At 37.0% G+C, this 24,159-nt stretch overlaps 2 protein-coding genes across 9 annotated transcripts; one reads left to right on the forward strand and one right to left on the reverse strand.

Annotated features, from left to right (window-relative positions):
• Nucleotides 1-11,117: 11,117 nt before the first annotated feature.
• bnip2 (BCL2 interacting protein 2) lies at nt 11,118-22,735 on the forward strand. Of its 8 annotated transcripts, XM_074677607.1 has the most exons (13): nt 11,118-11,574; nt 11,646-11,686; nt 11,784-12,171; nt 14,710-14,805; nt 14,933-15,000; nt 16,325-16,501; nt 18,557-18,739; nt 18,858-18,960; nt 19,039-19,170; nt 19,258-19,344; nt 19,440-19,538; nt 20,469-20,504; nt 21,854-22,733. In XM_074677607.1, exons 3-13 carry the CDS (start codon nt 11,804-11,806, stop codon nt 21,909-21,911), a joined length of 1,407 nt encoding a protein of 468 aa, XP_074533708.1. In that variant the 5' UTR covers nt 11,118-11,574; nt 11,646-11,686; nt 11,784-11,803; the 3' UTR covers nt 21,912-22,733. The 8 variants fall into 8 exon arrangements, with proteins under 8 accessions (XP_074533708.1, XP_074533709.1, XP_074533712.1 ...); XM_074677608.1 differs by adding an exon at nt 20,595-20,636 and having other exon boundaries at nt 11,118-12,171; nt 21,854-22,735; XM_074677611.1 differs by adding an exon at nt 20,595-20,630 and having other exon boundaries at nt 11,118-12,171; nt 21,854-22,735.
• Nucleotides 22,736-23,021: 286 nt separating this feature from the next.
• gcnt3 (glucosaminyl (N-acetyl) transferase 3, mucin type) lies at nt 23,022-24,109 on the reverse strand. Its single transcript, XM_074677216.1, is given in 7 exon segments — nt 23,022-23,141; nt 23,143-23,317; nt 23,319-23,382; nt 23,385-23,477; nt 23,480-23,810; nt 23,813-24,005; nt 24,096-24,109. Coding segments are annotated over 7 exon segments (990 nt in total).
• Between the last annotated feature and the right edge of the window lie 50 nt (nt 24,110-24,159).

The raw sequence follows: 24,159 nt of genomic DNA on the forward strand, positions 1-24,159 counted from the left end.
TGCATTACTTTGTTAATAAAGTAGAGGACTGACTCAAGGGAACATTTCATTGGCAGTTAATTATGCTTGTTGTGCACCGACTCCATTTCATATTTGCATAACACAAAGCACCTTTTGTGTAGTCATTGCCTGCATATGTAAAGCAGGTCTAGAGAAATTGTGCTGAGTATTGTTAATGCTTTGGATATATATGATATCTGCCTTTATTCAGTTCATGCAACATAGGGTTGAAATCCCTGATGTCTGATATTCAACACATAAATGTAATCATATATTTATGCTGTTTATGCTTTCCAGTCAGTTACTACACACAAGCGCTGAAGGATACACTTGCACTTTGCAGATGCACAGTATATGTTTGTAAATCTGCAAGGCAGAACATCATCTAGATCTAATTTTCTTCTGACAGTATGCTGAACTCAATTCAGTTCTGCTTTTACCCATCTCCATTAAGTAGTGCAATAAAGCCCTGTTTTTGTGTCTTTCCGAGTTAAATGATGCTTGAACAGCAGGGAGATCCCTCTCTGTTAACCATATGGTTTCATGCAAAAAGGTCACCAGTGTTTCTAAGGGTTAATACCAAATGCCCAACAAAGACAGAGGGTCCAACGCATATTAATGACACTCTTTATTCTCTTGTGCAAAGACAGCCAGGTAGATACAAAGCCATTGTTTTTTTTTTAAGAATACAGCAAGTGCAGTTATTTTAGTACAATCGAAGAAATTAAAGTACGCAGTATAAAAAAAAAAAAGTCATAACAATGAGTTATTTTCCTTTAACTATTGCTACTATTATTTTTGCTGTTATCAACAATACAACTGTCTTTTCACATAGTAGACTGAAACAGACCGAACTCATAAAGTTTAAATATATAAACTTCACAAAGGGTTACATTAATAAGTGATTTTTTCCCCTAGGTATGATTTTTCCACTTTTCTTTGTCGACATTTCTCTTTACATTGACAGTAAGTGAGACCAGTCTCCCCTCAGCAATAATACGAAGTATTGGCTTTTAACAGCCACTTGAAAGCTTGTGAATGCTCAAGGCCATCTCAACATTGCATAAAAAGCCTGAAGGGAGCGCCATTTCTCCCCACGAATCTGCAGTGCACACCAAAACAACTGTCACTTTTTATGCGGGAATTAGCAAATAGTGAACATTTCTGTGACATAAAAGAGCCCGTACCAACAAGCAGTGAAATAATAAAATATTGAAAGGTCTATAAAACTTAAATGTGAATTCTTGCTACATCTGTCTCTTGCTAATTGAGTTGCTACCAAGAATGTTAGCACTCTGGAGAATAATTTGTCAGTGCAAAACATCGAATGGACCAATTTATTGGTTGCTGCAGGCTGTAGAGTTCCAACAGTCTTTGATCAACCTTTTTAGGTCAGTATCTCTCGAAATAAAGAGACGAGAATTACATAGCAGAGAAAATATTTCATCTCTTTAAAAGACAAGGAAAAGTACTTTTGTAGTTACACTGTTTGGCTGTAATGGTGAATAAATTCTTTAGAGCACTTGAAGTCAGGGTGGGAAAATAGAAGCTTTTGTACATGTATTTATTGTTTTGTGTGGATGGTAACTTAAACATTTATCATCAAAAAGTGACAGAAAGAGTAATTATAAGTTTTGCTTTTTCTCATCACTCACTGGGGGTAAGCTGCATGTACTGACAGATACCGGTAGGCTTCTTCTGACACACTAAATTAAAAAGGTGCTTCAAAGACCTTTTCCGTTGACTGAGGGGTTGATCAATCTTTTACTCTAAAAGATTCTTGGCATTTTGACAATGAATGTGGCAGAGGTTGTTTGAAAGTGCAGGGGAGTGTCAAAATTCAGTTTTTCTTGAACAATCTAACTCTTTTTTTGAGTAATGAGTAGTGTACAGGTTTTAGAATAGGTGTCCTTAGTGAACCTGATGTTATTCTATCAAAGCTACTGTTATATAGGCTGAAGTTCAATTTTAGACAGCCAAAGCTCAATTCAAAATGGTACATGGAAAATAATTAAATTATGACCACTCTTAAATAAGCATGATTGCCTCTGAAAATAATATGAACCTAAAAAACTGTTTTGCTTATAAATGAAAATATTTCAGTTTGAATCTACATTAAAAAAAATCTGCTTTAAGTCTAACAGAGTCAAGAAAAACAGTGCTTTTAGTTAATTTCTTACTTAAATATTTAAGGACAGATGCCACAAAATGTATTGTTAATTAATGGACTTATTTATTTTGTACCTGACAGCAGTAATCTGCACACTTCATGGAACCAAAAGTTTCACTCTTTGTTGGTAATGTAGAAGCTGGAACAATCTCTTTCTTTGCTTTCTCTGAATAAGCTTTCACTCACATGGTTCTTTTATTTGTCTGATTTGTTAGTGATTAAAACACCCTCTCTGACCACCCAAGAATCTGGGCTGTTTCTCCCTGACAACCTTTGCTCTGGGAGTGTTTACAGTCTGTGTTTACTATTTGTAAAGACTCAACTTCAGCTCCAGGCAGACAGCCATGGGTCTTTGTTGTCACAGAAACAGACAACAAATCCTATAGTAACTTCTTAATGTCATTATCCTTTTTAATGAGTTTGCTTCATTTATGCTACAAGGATAAGATGACTTTCTGCACTTAATCTGCTGTAACTTGGTATCACCATTACAGTATTAATCTTTATTTAAAAAAATGGCTTTTAGAGAATGATTCTATTTTTAGAGCAATTAACTGCAATTAATTAAACTGTCTCTCTTTTTTCATATCTTTAGCAGAAAATATTCAAAACAAGTTTTATTTTTTTATTTTTGACTATTTTAAGAAAGAAGGATACATTATTTTGTTAAACAAAAAGAAAAAAAATGCTTTGTACACATTAGGGTCAAAATAAGAATAAGAAATAAGAGGTATCACTTTGCCCACAAGGGGGCTACAGTAGACACAAACCTAAAGTTTCTCACAAAAGTAATAAACTTCATAAACAATGGACATAGCCTCAGTGACATCAACCATTGGTTTCAAAGTAGGGAGTTTGGAATCAAGATATCAAGTTTGCCATTTTGGAAATAATCACTGAGCCTAACTTTTCTTCTTCATCTGCCAGTCACATCAGCTACACACCTAATTATACAAAAAATATGCATTACTCTTGGTCTCAATTATTTCAGAATAAATAAATCAATTTTCTCTTTCTTTTCTTTTTTCTTTTTTTTATTTTATTCAGTCATTTTATTTATTTATTTATTTATCAATTTATTTATTTGTTTTTATCTATTTATTTTTTATTTTATTTTCTGTTATTTATTTTATTTTAATTTACTTTATTTTTTATTTATTTATCTATTTATTCATTTATTGGGGGGGGGGGGGGGGGGGGGGGGGGGTTTATAGGCTACCAGAAACCATGTCTCCATTTTCTACTGAAAAATGTGTGAGATTTCAAGAAAATTGTTGTAAACAGAAATAATTGTAGTATCTTACAGTAAAATAGTTTAAGGATGACTGCAGTAGACCGTAAGATTAATAGTAAAGTATTGCAGCCAGTATTCTAGTTGACATGACAAACCATCTGTACAAAACATACTGCATTAGTGTTTACAATAAAACATTTTACAGACTTATTGCAACATATTGTTCAATTACAAAGAACCGCTACCTTATCTCTAACTATGCAGTGGATAAGAAAAGAGAGTCTATGATTAATTCAAACCTTATCTCATTCATTATACTCAAGAATGGTCCCTCGATCACATGGCTAGAAACTACTCTTCTGCCAGCAGTAAAGGAAAAATTTAGTAGTATGTTGAAAACTGCTGAATTGCTTTAATTAATTTGAAAACATAGTAGACTTAGCTATAGTGGAATCATATCCTCCTGTGTGCCTTCAGGAATGCTTTCTCATCACAAGGCTTTGTGGCTTCACAATTTCTTTCTTTGCATTGTCTCCAACTGTATTAAAGTAAATGTAAATAGTTACAGTTGGGGCTTGGCAATTATTTAAGTCTCATAAACACATCTCCTGTCATACTAAAACACACACTTTGTATTTCAACCATTATATCAGCATCTTCAAATCCCTAAATGCTTCGTTTGTTGTATGTAACATAACCACATCACTCTTGAAAAGCTCTAAATCTATGACAGAGAACAGACACAATAAACTAAATATGTATGCTTGAAATGTATCCACACTTGATAATAGTGAGGTCATATTATTCATTCCTGCTCAAAACATTTCAACAAGGCCCTCAAGAGAAGAAGATATGAGGTTGCACAGCACACTACATCATTAGCTCACACATGTACAGCGTCTCAGTGGACCTTTAATTTGAGTAGGAAAAGTCTGTTCTCAGCGCTGTGAGGTTAAAGAGTGGGTGACAAGTGAGGAAAATCACAGCGGAATGCATTAATTAGATAGACCTAAAAGCATATTTATCAAAGGCTAATCCGTATGGGAATTCTCTCAAAAAGGATCTAATAAAGACAGGACAGGTTAATAGAATAAAAGGCCTTGAATAGAATGTGTGCTTATACATAAAATATTAACCTGATCTCACATGTAAACGAATCATTAGTATGTAACCATAGTGGAAATGTTACGGCGAACAGATCCTTAACAAGTTGAATGACCTTCATGTGGTTTGACAGGGACAATTGGCTTCTTACGTTCCCTCTGATTAAAATGTCAAAGCCTCTAACTTAACTCATATCAGCGTTTGGAAGATTCCACATGAAATGGGCCAATATTTGTAGAGAGAGAGAAAACTGATGGTTGAATATGCTGATAGGAAAATAAATATTTCATGAAGTACCTTAATAGGACAACATTAGGTTTGCAGAGGAAATAAACAGCTGAGTGATTCTGACTGAATCATCTAAATGGTGTCAATCACATGTGAATATAGAGGGCCCCCCTGCTACTCGCATCCTGGCTATAGTGATGACTGATGGCCCTTCAGTGGTGATGGAGACAGACGAAGCTGATTGAGGGAGCTCATCTTCATGGTGGAGCCATGGCATTGTTAACAGGATGTGATGGCTTGCGTGCGCCCAGTTGAGCTGGGAAATAAAGCTGTTGGGCTCCGGCTACCTCGCCATCATTCACGGAGGTAATGATCTCTGTCTGGCTCTGGAGGAAGTAATAGTCTGCCTGTGGGTTTGTGAGGGTGTGACACAGCACCAATGACAAAGTTCAACTTGGACAGACAAACTCAGTCACATTGTTGACACCTGCCTTTACCTACCCATAACAGCCAATTTAGAAATAACCATAATATTATGTAACTTAAAGATTATGAACCAGAGGTTGTAGGTTCTCGATTGATGACAGTTTAAACATTTTTTGGAAACTCCCAATTGTATCTGCTGGGTATGAACATACAGAGAAAGTTCCCCATTGACTAATGTCAGCCTTCCAACAAATTTCCATTAACAGTGCTGAGGCTTCATCAGTTAAATGACATTCAGTCTTTAGGCTTGCTGTAAGAATTTTGCTTTTTGAAAACAACACAAGAATTGGCAAAAATACCAGACCTAAGTGAAGGCTGCTTTCATGTTCTTTGTGATAATTCTTCATTTAAAGCTCCTGTGAGGAACTTTCAGTTTTTGTTCATTCAAGTGCCTGTTAGAGACTAAAATTTAACAACAAACCATAATATAACAATGACCCAAAATGGGATTTAAAAAATGTAGCAAAGCCTGGAATTTAATAACGGACCCAAAGTGTATTTAAAGTGCTGAGCCAGAAATGTAAATAACAAAGAAAAAAAACAAAACAATAGAGAACCTTTACGTAACAACTTGTTTCATTTTGGGTCAGTTATTACAATTTTGGCTCCCTCACACATTTGGACTTTGCACTTTTGTGACATTATAGACCATTTACTACACCTCAGTTTTTATTACATTTTTAAATCACATTTTGGGTCAGTTATTACATTTTGGGTTGTTGTTACATTTCAGGCTCTAACAGTGCCCCCTGTGGACATGTGAACAAAGTTGTGCCTCATCTCTTTGTTGATTTTTCACCTTGCAAAAATTTTGTTCTATGTTATTTTAACACTAAAATGACTGAAATCTGTACCTGGGAAAAGGTGAAAAAAGTGTGTCACACTAGCCTGCATTTATTTTTACTACCCCCCAAATACCAGTTTAAGACATTACAAATAACTGTATTGAAATAATTAGTCGTGTTGAACTAGTCCTGGTCCATGGCCCTGTTTGCTTTTGTAGGTCATGGAAGAGTTATTGACATTATTTCAGTCAGATCCTTAAACATATAAAAATTCATCATAAGAATATTGTCCTTCACTGTTCAATATAGTTAGCCCTATGGACAAGACTGTCACTACAAAGCTTGTCCTGTACATGAAATAAATGTACATGAAAAAAAGTTATTGCACAGAAAAAATCTCACCCTGAAGAGTCATGTGTATCACCAACAAAGAACTGTTGCCATTGAAAATGCATAACTTTAGTGTTTTTGCAGCCTTCTGTTGATCACTTCTTCTGACACCTACCCCACTGCAGCAGTTTCAGACTTTGGAAGTAACCACAAAGAGCTAACCAGTCCTACTGATGGTCTTAGTTGCTTTTTGTAGGTCTTGAATAGATATCAGTATCAATTTCAGTCACTTTTGTAGCAAACCAAAACCTCCCTGTAGGAACTTTAAATCTGAAATTATTTTTCTGTGCAATTTAAGATATATCAATGTTGTCCAAAAGGGAGATCTTTGATGGGTTGGAGTAATAAGAGCTGAAAATTGAGTTCTGAAGCAACTAAAAAGATAAATGTCAATTAAGGTTTCATCAAAGGTTACTTTGCAGTTATGTATTACTGTGAAAAGAAGGCATGAAAACCTAAACAATGTTCACTGGTGTTTCAATGTAAAGATTAGTTTGGGTCCCTGCGGCTCAATTGGGGGTAATTACAATCACAAAGGTAAGAATGACACAACAATCACTTGAAAAGAACTTAACTTACTCAATTATTTTTCAAAGACGGGTAAAAATGTTGGCTCTAATTTTCTGAAACCATGCATTCCTAGAATTACCCCCTAACCATTAAAGAATTGTAAGGGGGTTAAAAAAAGAAAGGAAAGAAAGAAAATCAAAGCAACAACTAAAAGGTTTAGTGTGACATGGACATGATGCTGGACATGATACTCCTCGTGAGATCAAAAATGAAGCCTGCATGTTGAGAGCAAGCAGTCAAAGATCTAGCTCAATTATCTTGAGCAGGCTAATTAATCAATTCAGCATGCACGTCCCAGTCTCAGAGGCGTCTTTGGGATAATTGTTCTCATTGACTTGAATAATTATTTGTTTGCTGATTTAATTATTTCCGCATTTGGAAAACAAATGAACTGTGCCGGAACATACTCCAGATTGTTTTTTCTTTTGTTGTCTGTGAAGTTTATCAGATGAATGCTACATGAGAAATCCTGATAATACAACGTGTTTCTTGAGATATGAACTCCAGCTATGTTCTTTTTTTATGTCATTACGTGTATTTGTCCTCAAAATCTTAACCTTAACTTGAAGCAGGTTGGTAAAATGTTTCCGTCTCATGGCATCAATATAAACTACAGCAAATCAAAGGCTAATATTTCTCAGCGGAGAGGTCAGCCTTGGGTTACAGACATAGTGCCCTTATAATGACTGACGTGCTGAAAAACAATTGTCTGAGTTTGCTTCACATCATAAAGGAGTATGAATGAGACCTCATGGCTGCTGCAACAAACAGCAAAAACCAGGAGGGTCATTTTAATGGCACTCACGACTATTTATCATGCCGTTTTAAATGTTTTGCTCATTTGTTTCCATTAAATATTTCATCTCCACTTAAATATTCATTTAACTTCCTCTTTAAATTTTTTACCAGTCTCTTTGCAGTTGCTATCTTTTGCCTCCCTTTTAGGCTTTGCAATCATAAATAATTATTCATCTACACCCAGAAAGAGATTGCATAAAACATGCACATGAATCCTTTTTGTCTTTTCTCATTAGTGATATACTTCGAGTAGCCTAAATACTTCCCGCTACCCCACTTATGGAAATTGGTTGGGGAACCTTCCGTAATGATTCTGCTTCACAAATAGGTTACAGCTTCAGTCTGTGATCCCAATGTTCATCCCTCCTTTCATGATGAAAGGAGGGGTCTGTAACAGAAACTCTATTCAGAGTCTGAGTTTTTGAATTAATGTGTGAAGTGAAATGAAGAAATTAAATATATCCTGCATCAAACAGTTCTGCCTTCCATTGTTTGAACCACAGACTGGACAGAAACTTTAATTATTATGATGATTAATAATTTATCAATACAAAGTCGGTTTAAACCAAGTGCCAGGTTAAACTGAAGCACTGTGAACAACAACTGCTTCTCTTTCTCCCAGTCTCTCTCTCTCACACACACACACACACACACACACACACACACACACACACACACACACACACACACACACACACACACACACGCACTATTGTGTACTGAAGAGAGTAAAAATAATCCTGATCATTATTTATCATATTTATTAATAATTTCATATCCATCTCTGTGTTCTTTTAAGAGTATGATAGAAAAAAACAAGTTAAATTATATCAAAGTCAGAATTGATCAAAATTATATTGGTCCTTTTATTTTTTACATTTTTGTTTCATGAGATTTGTAAAATGGAATGAAATGGAATGTGAATAAATATTTAGGAAAAAGTGCTCAATTTGAAAAATATTTTTTGCTGTAGGCCTGGCTGGATACATTCATCTTGGCTAAACAGGAAACATTTGTCTTAATTTGCCAGATAATTGCTGCATGACTTATTAGCAAACAGCACCACGGTGGATCTTAGAAGGGAAGCATAAACTCTCAATTTGACTGGATTATCCTTTTGTGATGAGGCCTAATGATCCAACAGAGTAAATAGCAACGTGTTAATTAGAAACAGTGAATGATCCGCTGCACACAGAGGAGGAATTAACCAGGCAGTATCATTACGTTAGATCCATAGCCTGCTTTCCTTTTTTTTTTTTTAAAACCCATCAGGTCTTTCCTGCACAGTGATGATTATTACAGTCCCAAAAAGAAAAATCAAAGTGCTTTTGCTACTCCTGTTAGCAAGCAAACTAAATAAACTGGCTTAATCTCTGAGAGAAATTTTTATTGATAGGCTCACAGCTGGGTGGGTACGGCAGCACTCTTAAAATAAATGACATTTAATTCAGAGTATTTCTCATTTTAGACTGATCTTGAGCCTTTTTGAATTAAAAGTTTGAATCAGACTGTACTTATTAACATTAAAATAGTCATTAACTCCACATCATACCTCAGCCTAATAATGGCATCTTACAAGAATTTAAGTCAAACCACATTTCAGACACTGCTCATGTTGTTGTCTCAAAGTTAGAGTCTGCCTCCACCTAGTGGCAAGGATTAGTCACTGACATTAAGAAAATTCCTAGAACAACTGTTTTGCACAAATGATTTAATGCCAATTGATGAAAACATGATCAATACATTTATAAAGAAATTTCAAGAAATCCTTTTTTGAAATGTGATGATGTTCTTTATACTAATGCACTTTCACTGTCAGTTGTGGATGTAAGGTACAAACACATGAATAGTTACTACAAGAACTTGTGTCCTCATATGGCGCAAATTTATGTCATTTCTTGGGTAAAGAAAATGGAAAGAGAAGAAAAAGTGGTTACTTTTGAAGGCAAAATCTTTGAACTTTTTGTACTTTGGTAACACATGAGTACTAATAGGCTTACTGCCATATTAGGCAAAACTGAGAAGTTTTGATAAGCTACATTTAGCAATACTGTTACAAAAAAATCCTTGTTATAAACACTCTGTAAAGCCTTGCATTCATGACTGCATTTCAAAAGAATTTAAGTATGAATATGCACACTATGCTAGTGCAATTTATCCATTTTCTTGCATGGTACGCCATTTGTTTATCCAAGTGTTGTGACTATACATAGTCTTACTGTACTGTTGTTTTTTTGTTTTGTTTTGTTTTGTTTTGTTTTTCATGGAGTTAGCTTGTCAACATCAAAACTTCAACTTTTTCTTTCATTCCTTTATTTTGGTGTAGTGTTATTCACAGAAAACAGTTGTGCTTTAAAAACTTATCATTGGCTTTTTCATGAAGTGGAATTATAAAATCAAGCTAATATCAAGTAACACAAGTTGGATCTATAAATGAAATATATCTGAAATGCATTGTTTTGACTTGATATCGCTAGATTTCACTAATAATAACGATGCTCCTTAAAACGATGTCGAATTAAATGTTGCATACGTTAAACGAAGATGTTAAAAAAAAAAAAGAAAGTTGACAGGGCCAGGTTAATGAGCCGATGAAGAAAGAAACATTACACACTCTTTGACCAATATCAGAGCCTTAAGCCAGAGTCTAATTAGACTCTGGCTTCAGAGTATGTTCCAGTAACATGGTAGAGAGTTTTTAACCCATTTAAGTTAGTCGTCTTTTTGAGTGTATTAAAACTTGCCAATACCATTTGTGCGTACCAGCGTATTGAACGGCTTTACTACTCAGGAGTTAGAACAATAAACCATAACCACAGTTTATAGCATATGTGTGTGTTGTGTGGCATGTGCTTGAGCAATTAGAGGAGAAATCCACATACCAACCTGCAGGAAATACAACTCGACAGGATATTCGTGCCTATGTTGGCTAATGTTGCTTGCTGGAAGTGTTGATATGGTTGATATGCTGATATGGTTGATATGCATTCGCGTGCGCCTCGGATGCTCGGAGTCCTAGAGATGCGAATGAGTTCTTCCAAATCGGGTGAGTTCATGAGCTTTGAAATGTGAAAACAACAAAAATACGTTTCACTTATGATTTTGTTTGGGAATTAACGAGGATAGCAGCCAGTTGGATATTTTTATTGAACCATGACCGAAAATGACCAAAATTGATGTGCACTAAATCAATGTGCAATAATACAAATAATATAAAAATTTAAGTTTTCGTTAGTTCTTCTGGTTCTTCGTCATATCAACTAAGAGCCCACAAAATATCACGATTTGACGTTACCTGGAAGTTTATTAATTTTTTCCAGTCGGAAACCAGTTTTTCCGATTATTTCGACGTCCCGTGAAGGCACTGTGGACAGAACGCGACAGTTAGTTAGCTAGTTAGCGTTCTTAGCAAACAACCGTCCTCTGACCACAGAGCTGGCTTGGATCTGGATATCAGTGGACACTGATTTTATTCTTTGCGTGGACCGATGGAACTGTTATTCTCTTGTTGCCACGTAGTCGACAAAATTAATTTCGTGTTTTTACAACGGAACTGAGCGCACAGCATTAGCTTGTCAAAAGACAAGTTGGCTAACTTTAGCCAATAGGCTAGCGTGACTAACGTGTGTTACGTTCTCAGAACATTTTGACTTGAAGGAAGGAAGGGAGGAAATTTATCAGCAGGGTCGCTTTGTATCGCTATTTATGCAACAATAGAAAACTTTTCAGACTCCCGACCTCTGTCACTGTCACTGTGACGCATACAGAAAAGTTGAAAGTATTTTCACCCTATGTGAGATTTAACACCGGTAAGTTAATAAGAAATGCTTTAGCGATCTGTCAACAACAATATTTTAGGCTAACTTTAGCTGTGCAACAGGCGAGAGCTACCACGTCGGCCATCACTTCAGCGTAGCAGAGGTAAACTCAGCTCTTACTGACTTATGTTAAAAAGCAAGCTGGTTTTGTAGATCCTTTCTTTGTTGGACTGCTAATTGACTCTAGTCCGCTTTACCAGCAGGGCAACCGAGAAAACGTATGGCATCGGATGTGATTGAGAACGAAGTGGTGTTTAAGGGTGTAAATGAGATGAATTTGAACAAAGGTAGCCCAGATTTTGTCACAACCACGGGGACTCGTGAAGAGCTCGGAAACAGAAAGACATCCAGCCCTTCGTCTTCTGGAGTGTCGGGAGAGGGAGATGAGGAAGAACTGGGCGAACTACAAAAAAGCACAGCGTCTACAGTTGAAAATGGCGAAGAGGCACTTCAAGAGAGCCCGATAAAAACAAGACGTACGCCACAGGAAAGGACAACTCCAGACAATGAGCTCAGACAACCGGGAGCTAGAAGCTCTACACCAGGGAGCCTCTCCCAGCCACGCACTCCAACTACACCCTTTGCAAGGTTGGATATTTACATTTGTATGTTTACCTACTTGTTGCCATGATAAAAGTATTATACAGCGTCTGGTTTAATCATAAACTCAGGAATGCTTTCCTTGCTCTTCATCTGGCCTGTATTAAGATGTCTGAATGTTTTCCTTGTACTGGATTTTTAAGTTGTTTGACAGTTCACTGATTCTACAGAATGGTCGCCTGTGGCAGTGCTGTTTGCAGTGTTCAGCTCTCCAACCTAAGACTTGCCTTACAGGCAAAACTGAACTTTTTCACCTCAGTCACAGAGGCTGGTGTGCTGTTAAAACATCTGTTCCCTTAATTGGTTCTCAAATAAATCCAGCCACTAGTTTTCAGCATGTCTACCTACATTTTCCTAAATCAGTACTTAACCTACAAACAGGCATTCACATCAGAAGAAAAAGCCACTCCAAACCTTTGGCATTTGTACATTTGTAGCCTCGCCAGATAATCAGGTAAAGTCGATTCTAGACTGAGCTGGCATGGACTGTATTTCCTGAATTTTATAGAGAGCCGAAAAACAGGACTAGCTTCACAGTTTCAGTATGAATTTCCAGCTTGTGCAAAACAAGCAGATCATCTAAAGAAATATCTAGTACAATATCTTTTCAAAGTGTGATCTGAAATCACCATAAAGTAGATGTAATACAAAAATATACAATAACATACTTAAATAGACCATGGTAGACCACTCCATGTATGATTCTTTGTAAACAAGTGTGGACTATTCATGACAAGTATGTGAAGATCACTGTCAGGGTTGTTTGATCAGTACAGCCAGGTGGAGGGATGTTTAACCATGAGGAGATGACATGTCACCTTTTTCCATGGGTGCCCTGTAAATGCCCACCAAATTTCCTGGTGATAAATCAGTTGTGTGCCACACTGAAGTAAAAATGTGCCCCTTTTTATCCAAACTGACAAATTTGTGAGCCACTGAGCATGTTTGAAGCACAGCCACACCAAGGGAACTCAAGGATTCCTGAAAGTCATTCCTACTTGCGCTGTGTCTGAGGACCTAAACTACTGAAAGAGGTTTTTAAGGACGGGGTAGTTTTTGAAAAGATGTAAACAATAGATATTATTCTGATAAAGATTGGTGAAATCAAGAGCCAAAAAATGACTTCTCACAGCTTTTTTCAAAATGATTTGTCATCCCCCCCTGAGGGACACTTTTTTTTTTCATTTGTCTGGAGATTTTTATGCATGAAGTATGTGGGATATACTCACTCATTTCATAGAAACCTTGATGATGTGATATCATTGAGTCCTTATAATTAATTTCAAAGTATTCATCATTCAATTTACCAAGAATGTAAATTCAAAGTCATTTAAAATGTTTCCTTTAGTTCACTTTAGTCTGTAAATGTTTTTTTTTTTGCTAGATTTGTCTCATCAGTATGGCCATTTCCACTAATATGCAGCTTGCTGGTATTTTGAGAATACAGAGGGGATTTTTTGTTTGTTTTCTTTTTTCAAGAAAACAATATTCTTGTGGCACCTCTACCTCCCTCGGTTGGATTTCAGTTATAAATGGGGATTAGTATTATGCATAGGCTAACTGCTACGTTTTGAAATGTGTGGCACCAAATACCCTGAATGTTTTTGTGTCTGGGAGCACAAATACATTCATGTATGTGATTACTGCATCAAAGGGAGCTCTGTACAGTCAAGATACAGACACCATGATCTGCATTAGTGAGTAAGTCCTTAACACAAGCTTGTAAGCTGTTCAAGAAGCCTGTGATCTGATTAGGTGGCCAGTAGAAAGCTATAACTCTGAGTGATGAATCGATTAGCGCTGCGGCTACATAGGCATCATCTGCCCAGAGGCTGATGAAACACAGGTATCGTGGTGAGTAGCGAGACCCTTGCCCAAAACTTTGCTTTCAGTGTTCAAAAATCTACCAACTCTGTAAAAATGGCTCTTTAAAGACACAGGACATGGAACTTGTGCCATATCATGGGCATTTCAAAGCAAAGTGATGTTGTTTCAAGAATGTGGTAAATAAAGTCCGAAGTCATTTCCTTTGAAAGATTTCACGATACACAATGTCCCACCAACCCAGCTGTAGAAATAGATCTAATTTACAAATACACACATTCTAACAAATTAAATCAAGTATTTAGCATCCTGCCAATGTTTGCTGTCTATATCATCATAATAAGACCCCTGTGGTTGGTAACACATCTTGTTTGATGCTCTCATGTAGCATCTGTAGAAAAAAAAAGAAAATGTTTTACTGTTCTTTGCACCTGTAACTGTGTAAAGAATTAAACTGCTAATGTTTTAACCTATGAACTAAAAGTTGCCTTTGACTCTTGGTTCACATTTCCCCCATAATCCTTTGAGGATTGTACAAGTCACAAGTAACTGTTGACAGATAACCAGTTATGTGTTGTTGCTTTTTTTTTCCTTCAGGGGTAATCTCTGCTAGCCTCTTAATGCACTCATAGCACATGTGGCCCTACGATCATTTCAACAAGAAAAAGATGGTAAAACCTTTTTATGTGTTTTGCTTCCCAGCCTGGAGCGCCGAGAGTCAGTCGCCACAAGAGAGGCTCGTCTTCGTATGGAAGGAGTTGTTCTTAAAGAAGAATGGCAGGATGAAGATTTTCCACGGTAAACTCAGCCACTCATTACATCCTTAATGTCTTATGGATCATGGTCACAGATGTGTGTCACGTGTGTATTAAAAGTTACTTTACTACACTACAGAAGCCATTAACACTTCCTGTTTGATTCTTAGACCCCTCCCAGAGGAAGAGGAGCTGGATGAGGAGCTTTTTGCAGGAACCTCTGATGAAGGAGAATCTGGTAATGAAAACGCAGAAATACACAGAGAATATCTCAGATGATATGAGAAATTATTAATGGGCGTGCTTGCATTTTCTAAATTAATAACAAGACTCACATTATCAGATATACAGGTGCATTTCAATAAATTAGAATACAGTGGAAAAGGGAGTGGATTTATTTCAGGAGCACAATCCGGTGAAACTTATATATAGTATATAGCATGCACATGGTGGGCTATTTCAAACTTTTTTTTTTTTTTTTTTTTTTAATTTTGTTGATGTGGCTTTAACAGAAACATCAAATGTAATATCTCTCACAATTAAAATACTATGAAAACTATCAATATTACAAGCCAAAGATATCCCACTCTGATCAGCTAATTAACTGTAAACATCTGCAAAGGTATCCCAAGCTTTTAAATGCTCTCTTAGTCTGGTTCACAAAGCTACACATTCATGGGGAAAAAGATAATAGAGATAACCACAGTCTTGGGACAATTGTACATCAAGAGCCACCACACACAAATGCATCAAGAAATTGGGCTACAGCTGTTGTATTTCTTGTGTCAAGCCACTCCTGAACTAGAGAAAACAGAATTTTCTTAGATGGTAAGCTTTAGAGCTCCTCATGCTTCCTCCTACTGACAATTTCTATGATGTTGCTGATTTCATGTTCCAGCAGGACTTGGTATCTACCCACACTGCCGAAATACCAAAAGCTGGTTAAATGACCATGTTATTACTGTGCTTGATTGGCCAGCTAGTCACCAGACCTGAGCCCCATACAGAAATAATGAGATATTCTAAAGAGGAAGATGAGAGACACCAGACCCAGTAACACAAACAAGCTAAAGGCTCCTTTCAAAGCAACCTGGGTTCCATAGCACAGCAGCAGAGCCACGGGCTGCACCGTATTATTAAAAGAATCCAGAACCAAGTATTTAGTGCATAGGAATGAATGTCCTTTATATAAGGCAGACCTTTCTATAATTAAGAATCCATTTTTTATTTCATGAGATAATGAATATGAGTTCATTAACTGTAACTTATAATCTTATACAACATATTGTACAATCACAGTAATATAAATCACTTTGCATGTGCTGAATCCACATTATGCATTTCACGTTTTGAACTAATTAAGACACTTTCCTATAATAATCTTATTTATTGGGATGCACCTGTATGTTTGAAGAATATTTTGTTTCTGTAAATGGCTCTGAAAATATATCTTAACTGTAAATGAGGGTCGAGTTACAATAAGCTTTAAGAAATGAAGGATATGATTGATTGATATGATGGTGTTAAGAGCATAATGAATACAGATTTGGCCTGTGACCTAGGCTATGCAATGAACCATGGCAAGAGGGCGAAGAAGAAGCTTGCAGCTCCGGACATCAGTCTTACGCTTGACCGTAGTGAAAGTTCTCTTCACTCTGATGACTTGGATGAAAGCACAGAGCTGGACCTCGATGGCATGGACACACCATCAGACAACAGCAATGAGTTTGAATGGGAAGGTAGGCAAATAAATCTGTGATGGCATTGACTTCAGTTTTGCTGTCTTTTAACTTGGTTAGTTCTATTTTGTCTTGTTAATACTGAAGTTGGAAATGGTGTCAAAGAGGGGTTCAAGGAGCAAAGATGTGAAGATAATTTATTGGATAATATGTTTGAGGAGCATTGTGTTTTATCCTTGCTTTTTGCAACCTTTTTCAATTTTGGCTCATGAATTTACAGGTTTGAAATGGAAGCTCAGTGCCTTAAGTGTAGTTAAAATGTGCTCTGTTGTTTTTGTGTTTCCGCACTGCTGCCTTCCTCTTTTTCCCATGGAAGAATTGTTTCCATTTTCTGCCTGGAAACAGGCTGCAGGCCAGCTACAAGTTTTTCTCTCTTCCTGGTGGTAAGGTCTCATGGACAGCCCCCCTGTCTTTTTTGTTCTGCCAACCATGAGTCAATCAACCCCAATTGTCAAGATTATGTTCTGTCTTCAGGGTTCAAACAAATCATGGGGAGGTTTTTGTGCCATTGATTTTCAGTTCATGGTTTTGTGCATGTCATTTTTGCTTTTCCATGAAACTTTTTTTTTCTCTTTGCTTAAATAATCAGTCACTCTGTGTCAGTTAGGAAGTGGTTTTATCTGCATGGTAATGCTGCACTTGTCTGCCATTTTACAACAAGGCATACATTAGGACAGTACAGAGTGAAAAGTGTCATCTGGAAATCAGTCCTTTTTTATTTTATTTTTTTTAAATTTTAGTTCTTTTATCGACTCACACAACTGCATCAACATCTTCACCTGTCTGTACACTGCAGCATGTCCCGCTCCGCCTTCAGTCGGTTCTCTTATGTGTATGTCTTTGTCTGCAGCACACTTTATCCAGATGCCTGAAAACAACTGTCATTTTGAAATCACTCACTCTTAAACTGATGTTATGTTTTTAAATCAGATGACCCACATATGGGCAAGGCTGCTCAATGACTAAGTATTACTTGATCAAAAGTAGCTCAAAATATAGAGATGTGTTGTTTGGAAATGACTCAGCTTTAAGAGCTGATTCTTGCACATGATTAAAATGACACTGACTGACAAGTGTATGACGTGCAGTTAAATACAGAGGGAAGGCAGTGATGGTGTACAGAGGACTGGTAATTGATGGTGTAGTGTATTCCATACTAAACATTTTAATTACAATTAATTACAGTTACTAATTAACTTAAATTACATGCGCACATATCAATCATAGGTCAAAACATCAATATTGAATCCGAAAGAGTGCTGTGAAGAGATGTTTAGCAGCCAAAAAGCCAGCTGAAATTGCTGTGCTGAGCCAAATGATTCGGATCTCTAAAAAGAATCTGAACTTTCTCTACTATCAAAACAACGTTGGCAGCAACTGGCTGCACAGCTTTCAAACAGTCATATGAGAATGTTCATACAAAACATGAGGACTTCATGCTCTTAGTGAGGGAGGCATCATAAACTGTCTCACTGTCTCATGATTGACATTTCACGTCATAGTCAGGCTGTGTCCAGACACATGGCTCGTACAGTCTGGGTACATAAAACTACAGGTTTGAGACGGATCATCATGAAAATGTGTTGGCGTGATTCGATTGCACTTGTCTTGGTTTGGATTCTGCTTGTTGCATGCTTGATAAATGTGATCATTTTTTTCTTGATGTCAAATCTGGTACATTCTACAAAAGATGCTCAGAAGTCCCTCTGGGATTTCTGTGCCTCTTTTGCTGTGTATGTGAGTGTTCCCATACTATGTTCATATGAAGCACCAATTGGGATTGATAACCTTAAAGAAATGAAAAAAGAGTAAACAGGGAAGATGTGATTGTTGGCATTGATTCAGAGAGACAGCATGTCACTCAGATACAATGAAAGCAGTTAAGGTTGTGTTAATTTGAGTTGGTTAAGATGCATGCACAGAAAGTTTAATCCATTATTTTTTAAAATGTTTTCTTCCTGTGATCTAAAACATAATAGAAAAAAAATCTGATTTAATGATATCACATTATATCCATGGGAAGCTATGTGTTTTAAAGCATCTTTTCTTCTTCAGATGATCTGCCCAAACCAAAAACCACAGAATTACTACAGAAGGGTATGGAGTCAGTGCAGGAGTACTCGGCTGCAGATGAGAGGGACGAAGGTCGACGCTGGAAGGTGTTGCGTATCGGAGAGCAGGAACACAGAGTGGACATGAAGGCTATCGAACCTTACAAGAAGGTCATCAGCCACGGAGGTCAGTTAGCTTAGCTTAAAAAAAGCTGTTCACTTTTGAAATATTACATAAAAGTCTACAACGAAACTATTTATTAAAACAGAAAAATCGTTTTACGAGTTGTATTTACTCTTTCCAGGTTACTATGGAGACGGTTTGAATGCCATAATTGTGTTTGCTGTGTGCTTTATGCCTGAGAGCAATCAACCAAATTACAGATACATCATGGACAATTTATTCAAGTGAGTGTTTGTTTGAATTCCTCTGGCCTTGTGATCGATCATTTTAGCAGCGGCACTAATGGGATTTTCCTATCACAGATATGTCATCGGCACACTGGAGCTTTTGGTTGCTGAGAACTATATGATTGTGTATTTGAACGGGGCAACATCACGGAAAAAGATGCCCACAGTCAGCTGGCTCAGAAAGTGTTATCAACAGATTGATAGGAGGCGAGTATATGTAATACTATCAACAGAGTCTGATCCTTTTACAACAGATGTGTGATTAAAATAAACTACTGCTCTGTTTCTGCACAGGTTAAGGAAGAACTTGAAGTCTTTGATAATCGTTCATCCCTCTTGGTTTATTCGCACACTGCTGGCACTCACAAAACCTTTCATAAGGTAACGTTAATGTTCCAATTTGTGGGAGTAATGTCATGAAGAATTAATGTCTGAGTCATCTTTCAGATTGTGACACTTCCTTTTTCTTTTCACAGCTCAAAATTTAGTCAGAAAATTAAATATGTGTTCAGCTTGAAAGACCTTGCCGAACTGGTTCCAATGGAGTATGTGTCCATACCAGATTGTATTAAACAGTAAGTTCAGTCCACACGAACATTTCAGCATTCATAAATGTCTCAAAAACAAGTTTAAGTCCTGTCTAATCAACAAGGTGTCTGGATGATAATAGCTGAAAGTATGTGTGTATATGTACCAGGGTATGCCAAGACTGAGTTAAAGCTGTAGCAGGGTTTATATTGGGTTGCCCGATGAATGCAGACTTTAGAACATACCATTACTTCCACTTGTTCCCTTTTGCAGATTTCATCCAGTCCTTTGCACTCGTACAAAGCATAATCAAATAATTCCCACTGCAGTTATTCCTTTGATGCGCTTTGTTGCTTTTGTTGAAATGGGTTTCCAAATTCTTGTAGTTAATTCTAATGATCAAATAGCTCCAGTTCTTACTAATCCTGTAAAGTGTGGTGTTCACCTGTAGGTGGTGCTACAGGAACATTGTGCTTTTCTGTTCAGTTAGTGTAGACATTTAGTGGTATTCAGGGGACCTGTCTGCACAGAACGGTTGTTTTGCCAACAAATCTACATGTGACGATAGACACAGGAGTAACCTGAACTTAAATAACCTGTAAAAAATTTGTATTCAAAGCACAGTATAGGTTTCAGAAAGACAATCAAGTTCAATCATTTTCAACATATCGAAAGCTTTGAGCATCACTGAAAATAAATAATTGTAGTTGATTTACAGAAGAAGGTATTAACTGTAATCAAAGATTACTTTCTACCATTAAAATCTGCTGATATAACCTTGGGGACCATACTGATTGTTGCTAAAGCTTGTTTTCCTGTTCGTTGCTTAATCTGAGGAGGGACATCTATCCTTTGACACTTAAAAGACTGCTGCACAAATACTCATTTTATAAAATGTTGATGCTTTTGGATGTCTGGTTGCTTTTGGCTGTGTATCTCTTCTTTCCTCAACTCCATTATCCTGCCCCCTCTTAAAGGTTTGACGAAGAAAAAAATAGGAAAACCTCTAAAAGGTATACGCACTTTCACCTGGGATCAGTCTCTGCTTTTTTTTCTTTTTGCATATCACAAAACTAACAAATAAATGATCCGTTGGCTTTCAGAAATGCACCAATTCACCTTATACCGTCCCATGTTTGGTAATGGTATGATTTGCTGTTACCTCCGAGTCTTAACTCTCAGTAGAGTTAGCATGCTACTAAACAGAAGGCCCAGAAGCTGTTTGATGGGTTTCCAAAAATAGGTGGCTTGGTGATTGTTTAACCCACTTAAAAACATTTCTAAGCCAATTCTGTGAAGTTCATCTGAAAGCCAATCCACTACAGTTTGTTCTTTATTTACTGCCTCAAAATAACATCAGCTGCCTGTATGTGGTTTTAAACGAGCTGTGTATCTGCGTTAAAAAAAAGATAAATCAAGAGATGATAGACTAGTTTTGCAGTAGATGATTAAACAGCTGCTTTCTGGTATCAAAGCTGGGGCATGGAGTAGAACTTCTTTCTCGCATGTGTCTTTTTAAAACCAGGTTTAGAATTTGAAGTTGTTGATGCTGGGTAAGTTTGGTCATGCTTGTTTGACTGAATGGGGTGGAAACACAAGGAAGTAGCTTGTCTTAGTCACTGTGGTGTGTGGTTGCACCATAACCATGCCCTCACATGGTTCTCTTTAGTAACTCACTGAACACTTGCCTTGTCCGCACTCACAGCTCTCTGCATGACTCACTACATACCCACTCACTGCTGATGTTTGATTATTGCCTCACACACAAATATTCTGCTCATTACTGATAAGACATAAGTGTGCAGTCGCTGAGATCATTCATTTGTAGACATGGGTGGTTTGTTGAACATCAGAAAAAATAATAAGCACGTAGTTCTACAGGACTGAGCATAAAACCTGCAGTTTTCCTTTCTTAATTAACAAAAATTGCTACACATTTATTGTAAGAGGTCTAGAGGTATTTGTACTGTTGTTCAGATATGAAAAGCAGTCTCCACTCTAATATTCTGTGTAATTTTTTATTGATATATACTGAAAGAAACATTTGTTAAAAATCATATTGTAGGACATTTTTGCCTTTATTATACAGGACAGCTGAAGAGAGACGGGGGGAAGTGAGGGAAGTAGAGGTTGGGGGAGGACCGTGGACTCCATACATGGGGTGCATGCTGAAACTGCAAGGCCATTCAGTGTCCCTGAAAGAAACACTTAATGTATTTGTCTCATGACTCTCTGAGTGGTAGGGATTTTTAGGGTAAAATGGCATTATGGAAAATATAACATTAACCATGTTTCATAACTTTGTTTTGAACTAGTAATTGACCATCACTAAACTGTCTGATAATATTGGCTTTCTCTCCAGAATCGATAAGGACATGAACAGCAAAGTGGAGGTAGCAGCGGCTGCTGTTCCAGAGTGACCCTGCCTGCACTACCAAGATGTCATGGAAAGAGGAGGAGGAGAGCGATGAAGAATGTTAGAACAGCAGCCACTCTTGTGTATCTGCTGTGGGTGACACGACTGGAGACTTAGCTCTTTGCATCATAAAAGTGCCTTCATGAAATAATGCTGCCTGTTTCATTGTTGGAACTTTTCACTGCTTGATTCTCAGCGTTTTTCCACAATCTGTCTGAAATGTTTAAAATCTTTTTTTTTTTATTTTTATTTACTGCTGGTATATCATAATGAACTTAAGCTTATGGGTGTTCTCCAGTTACTGTTATATCTAAGCATTATTTAAGGCACTCTGTTACAAATTGTTGATGCATGTTCTGCTTTATGACATTTAAATATATATTTATATTCAAAAGGTGACAAAGGAAAGAGATTAATATATTTTTATGGTTGCTCTGATTTTAAACTGAATTTTAGGACTCTGGCCCGTTGAGTGGCATTTCATAGAACACAATTTTCTGACGGCACCTTTTTTCACCATTCACTGTTAAATCTTGCCTGGGGAAAATAAAGTTTTGTTTTCTGCCCTTTACTTGAATGTGCCCTCTGAATTATGGAGGGAGAGCATCTAAGAGCAACAGTCTGAAGCAAAAATGTAGGTCTTATAACATTGTCTCTGAGTAAAATCTTGGATCACAACTTCCTTTTGTTCATTTATTTATTTATTTATTTTTACATGCCTATCATTTTAATGCATTCATTAATACCAGTGCAATGGTAAAAGATAGCTTTATCTTAACATTATGATAACATTTTAACTATCTGGCAAGCAAATTCTTGTGTCCATAAAAAAATAACCCTACTCAACCATTACATATTTGCTTTGTGCATCTTTTCCACTTTGAAACACTAGATGGCTCAATAACACATTCGGCTGAAACTAAATACAAGCCTCAAAAACTAAGTAAATACAGTTTTCTGGTATTTTAGCAATAGGATGTAATACTTAATATAATGGCTATTTTTCTTTTTATTTATGTTAAACATTTTAATAACCAGTTAAATATGAAAATATTTTCATGAAATCAAATTAGTTTCAGAAAAGTATGGTTTTAAGGATATAGTATATTGTGTTTTATTCAAGGCTTAATTGGTCATTAGATTTAGGAGCTATCAAATATCTCCGGCTCTGTACACACAATGATCTTCTGCTGGCTCCAGTGCAGTGTTTATATGGAGCCCCACTTCTCATGTCTCATTGCCAAATACTCTCATTTTACAACACAAGCGAGGGCGAGCATGTCTAATGTGTTGTACTTTTTGGACAGAGGAATTAATTCAGGGGCAGACAGCATCCTCTGCAAAGTGGCCCATAGGTGCTCATCAGGGCTGTAGTTGTCTTTCTCCCATTCAATCAGTCTCTGGACCTCTCTGTCCAACATGCTTCACAAACGCTCCTGTTTCCACAAAGTAAGTGTTCCCTGAGAAGGTGGGTCTGGAGGACTTTCTTCTTGTCTGTTTTTATGGTCAGTGACACTGTGATAGATACATCTACACTTGGCTTTGTTGTCACCGGTAGCCTCAGACTTGTGCTGTTTTTACCATTGAGGGAAATGGAGGCTTGGACCATTTCTCTGTTAGTATAAATCAGCCTGTACTGTGGACCATGAGCGCACACCACTGTCTATAATCTGCTTGCTCTGAACACATCAGGACAACAGGAAAAAATGTGCTTTGCAGTCTTTTCAAACTTGTTTGGTGATTTCCTGTCCATGGGGGTACAGTAGATGTTAAGTGGTGTGTAAATGGCTCATAGGAGGCACTCATACATTTCTCTTTTCTCATGGATCACCATGGACTAGGCAATAGATAAATCTCTCTCCTCTTCACTTAAGGTTTCTGTAATAAATCCTCTTTTTCTTAAAGATAAGCCTCACAGTTCTTTGTCACATTGAGACAGAAGTCCTCAGTTAAAAGAGGCACTGTTTTTCTGGATGAGAGAAGTACCTCCAATTCTCTTGTCCTGCTCTTGATGCCTCTGATGATAGTTGTACAGCCAGGTAGTTCAGGAGTGAACTCAGAACAAGACTGTGTCTGTGCTGTTCCCAAAGGGTCATTTCTATGAGGATGACTGTGATGATCTTTAAGATCACGTGTTAACTCAAAAGTCTAACCAAAGCCATGCCCTCATCATTAGGTGAGTACTCACAGGTGATCCCACATTTACAGAGCAGGTTAAAGTTTAACCCACTGAGCTGCAGCTGCAGAGCTCT

This window comes from Halichoeres trimaculatus, unplaced genomic scaffold, assembly GCF_033239565.1.
Source record: "Halichoeres trimaculatus isolate MK-OKI-2021-1 unplaced genomic scaffold, fHalTri1.1 fHalTri1_scaffold_10, whole genome shotgun sequence".
NCBI classification, from domain to species: Eukaryota; Metazoa; Chordata; class Actinopteri; order Labriformes; family Labridae; genus Halichoeres; species Halichoeres trimaculatus.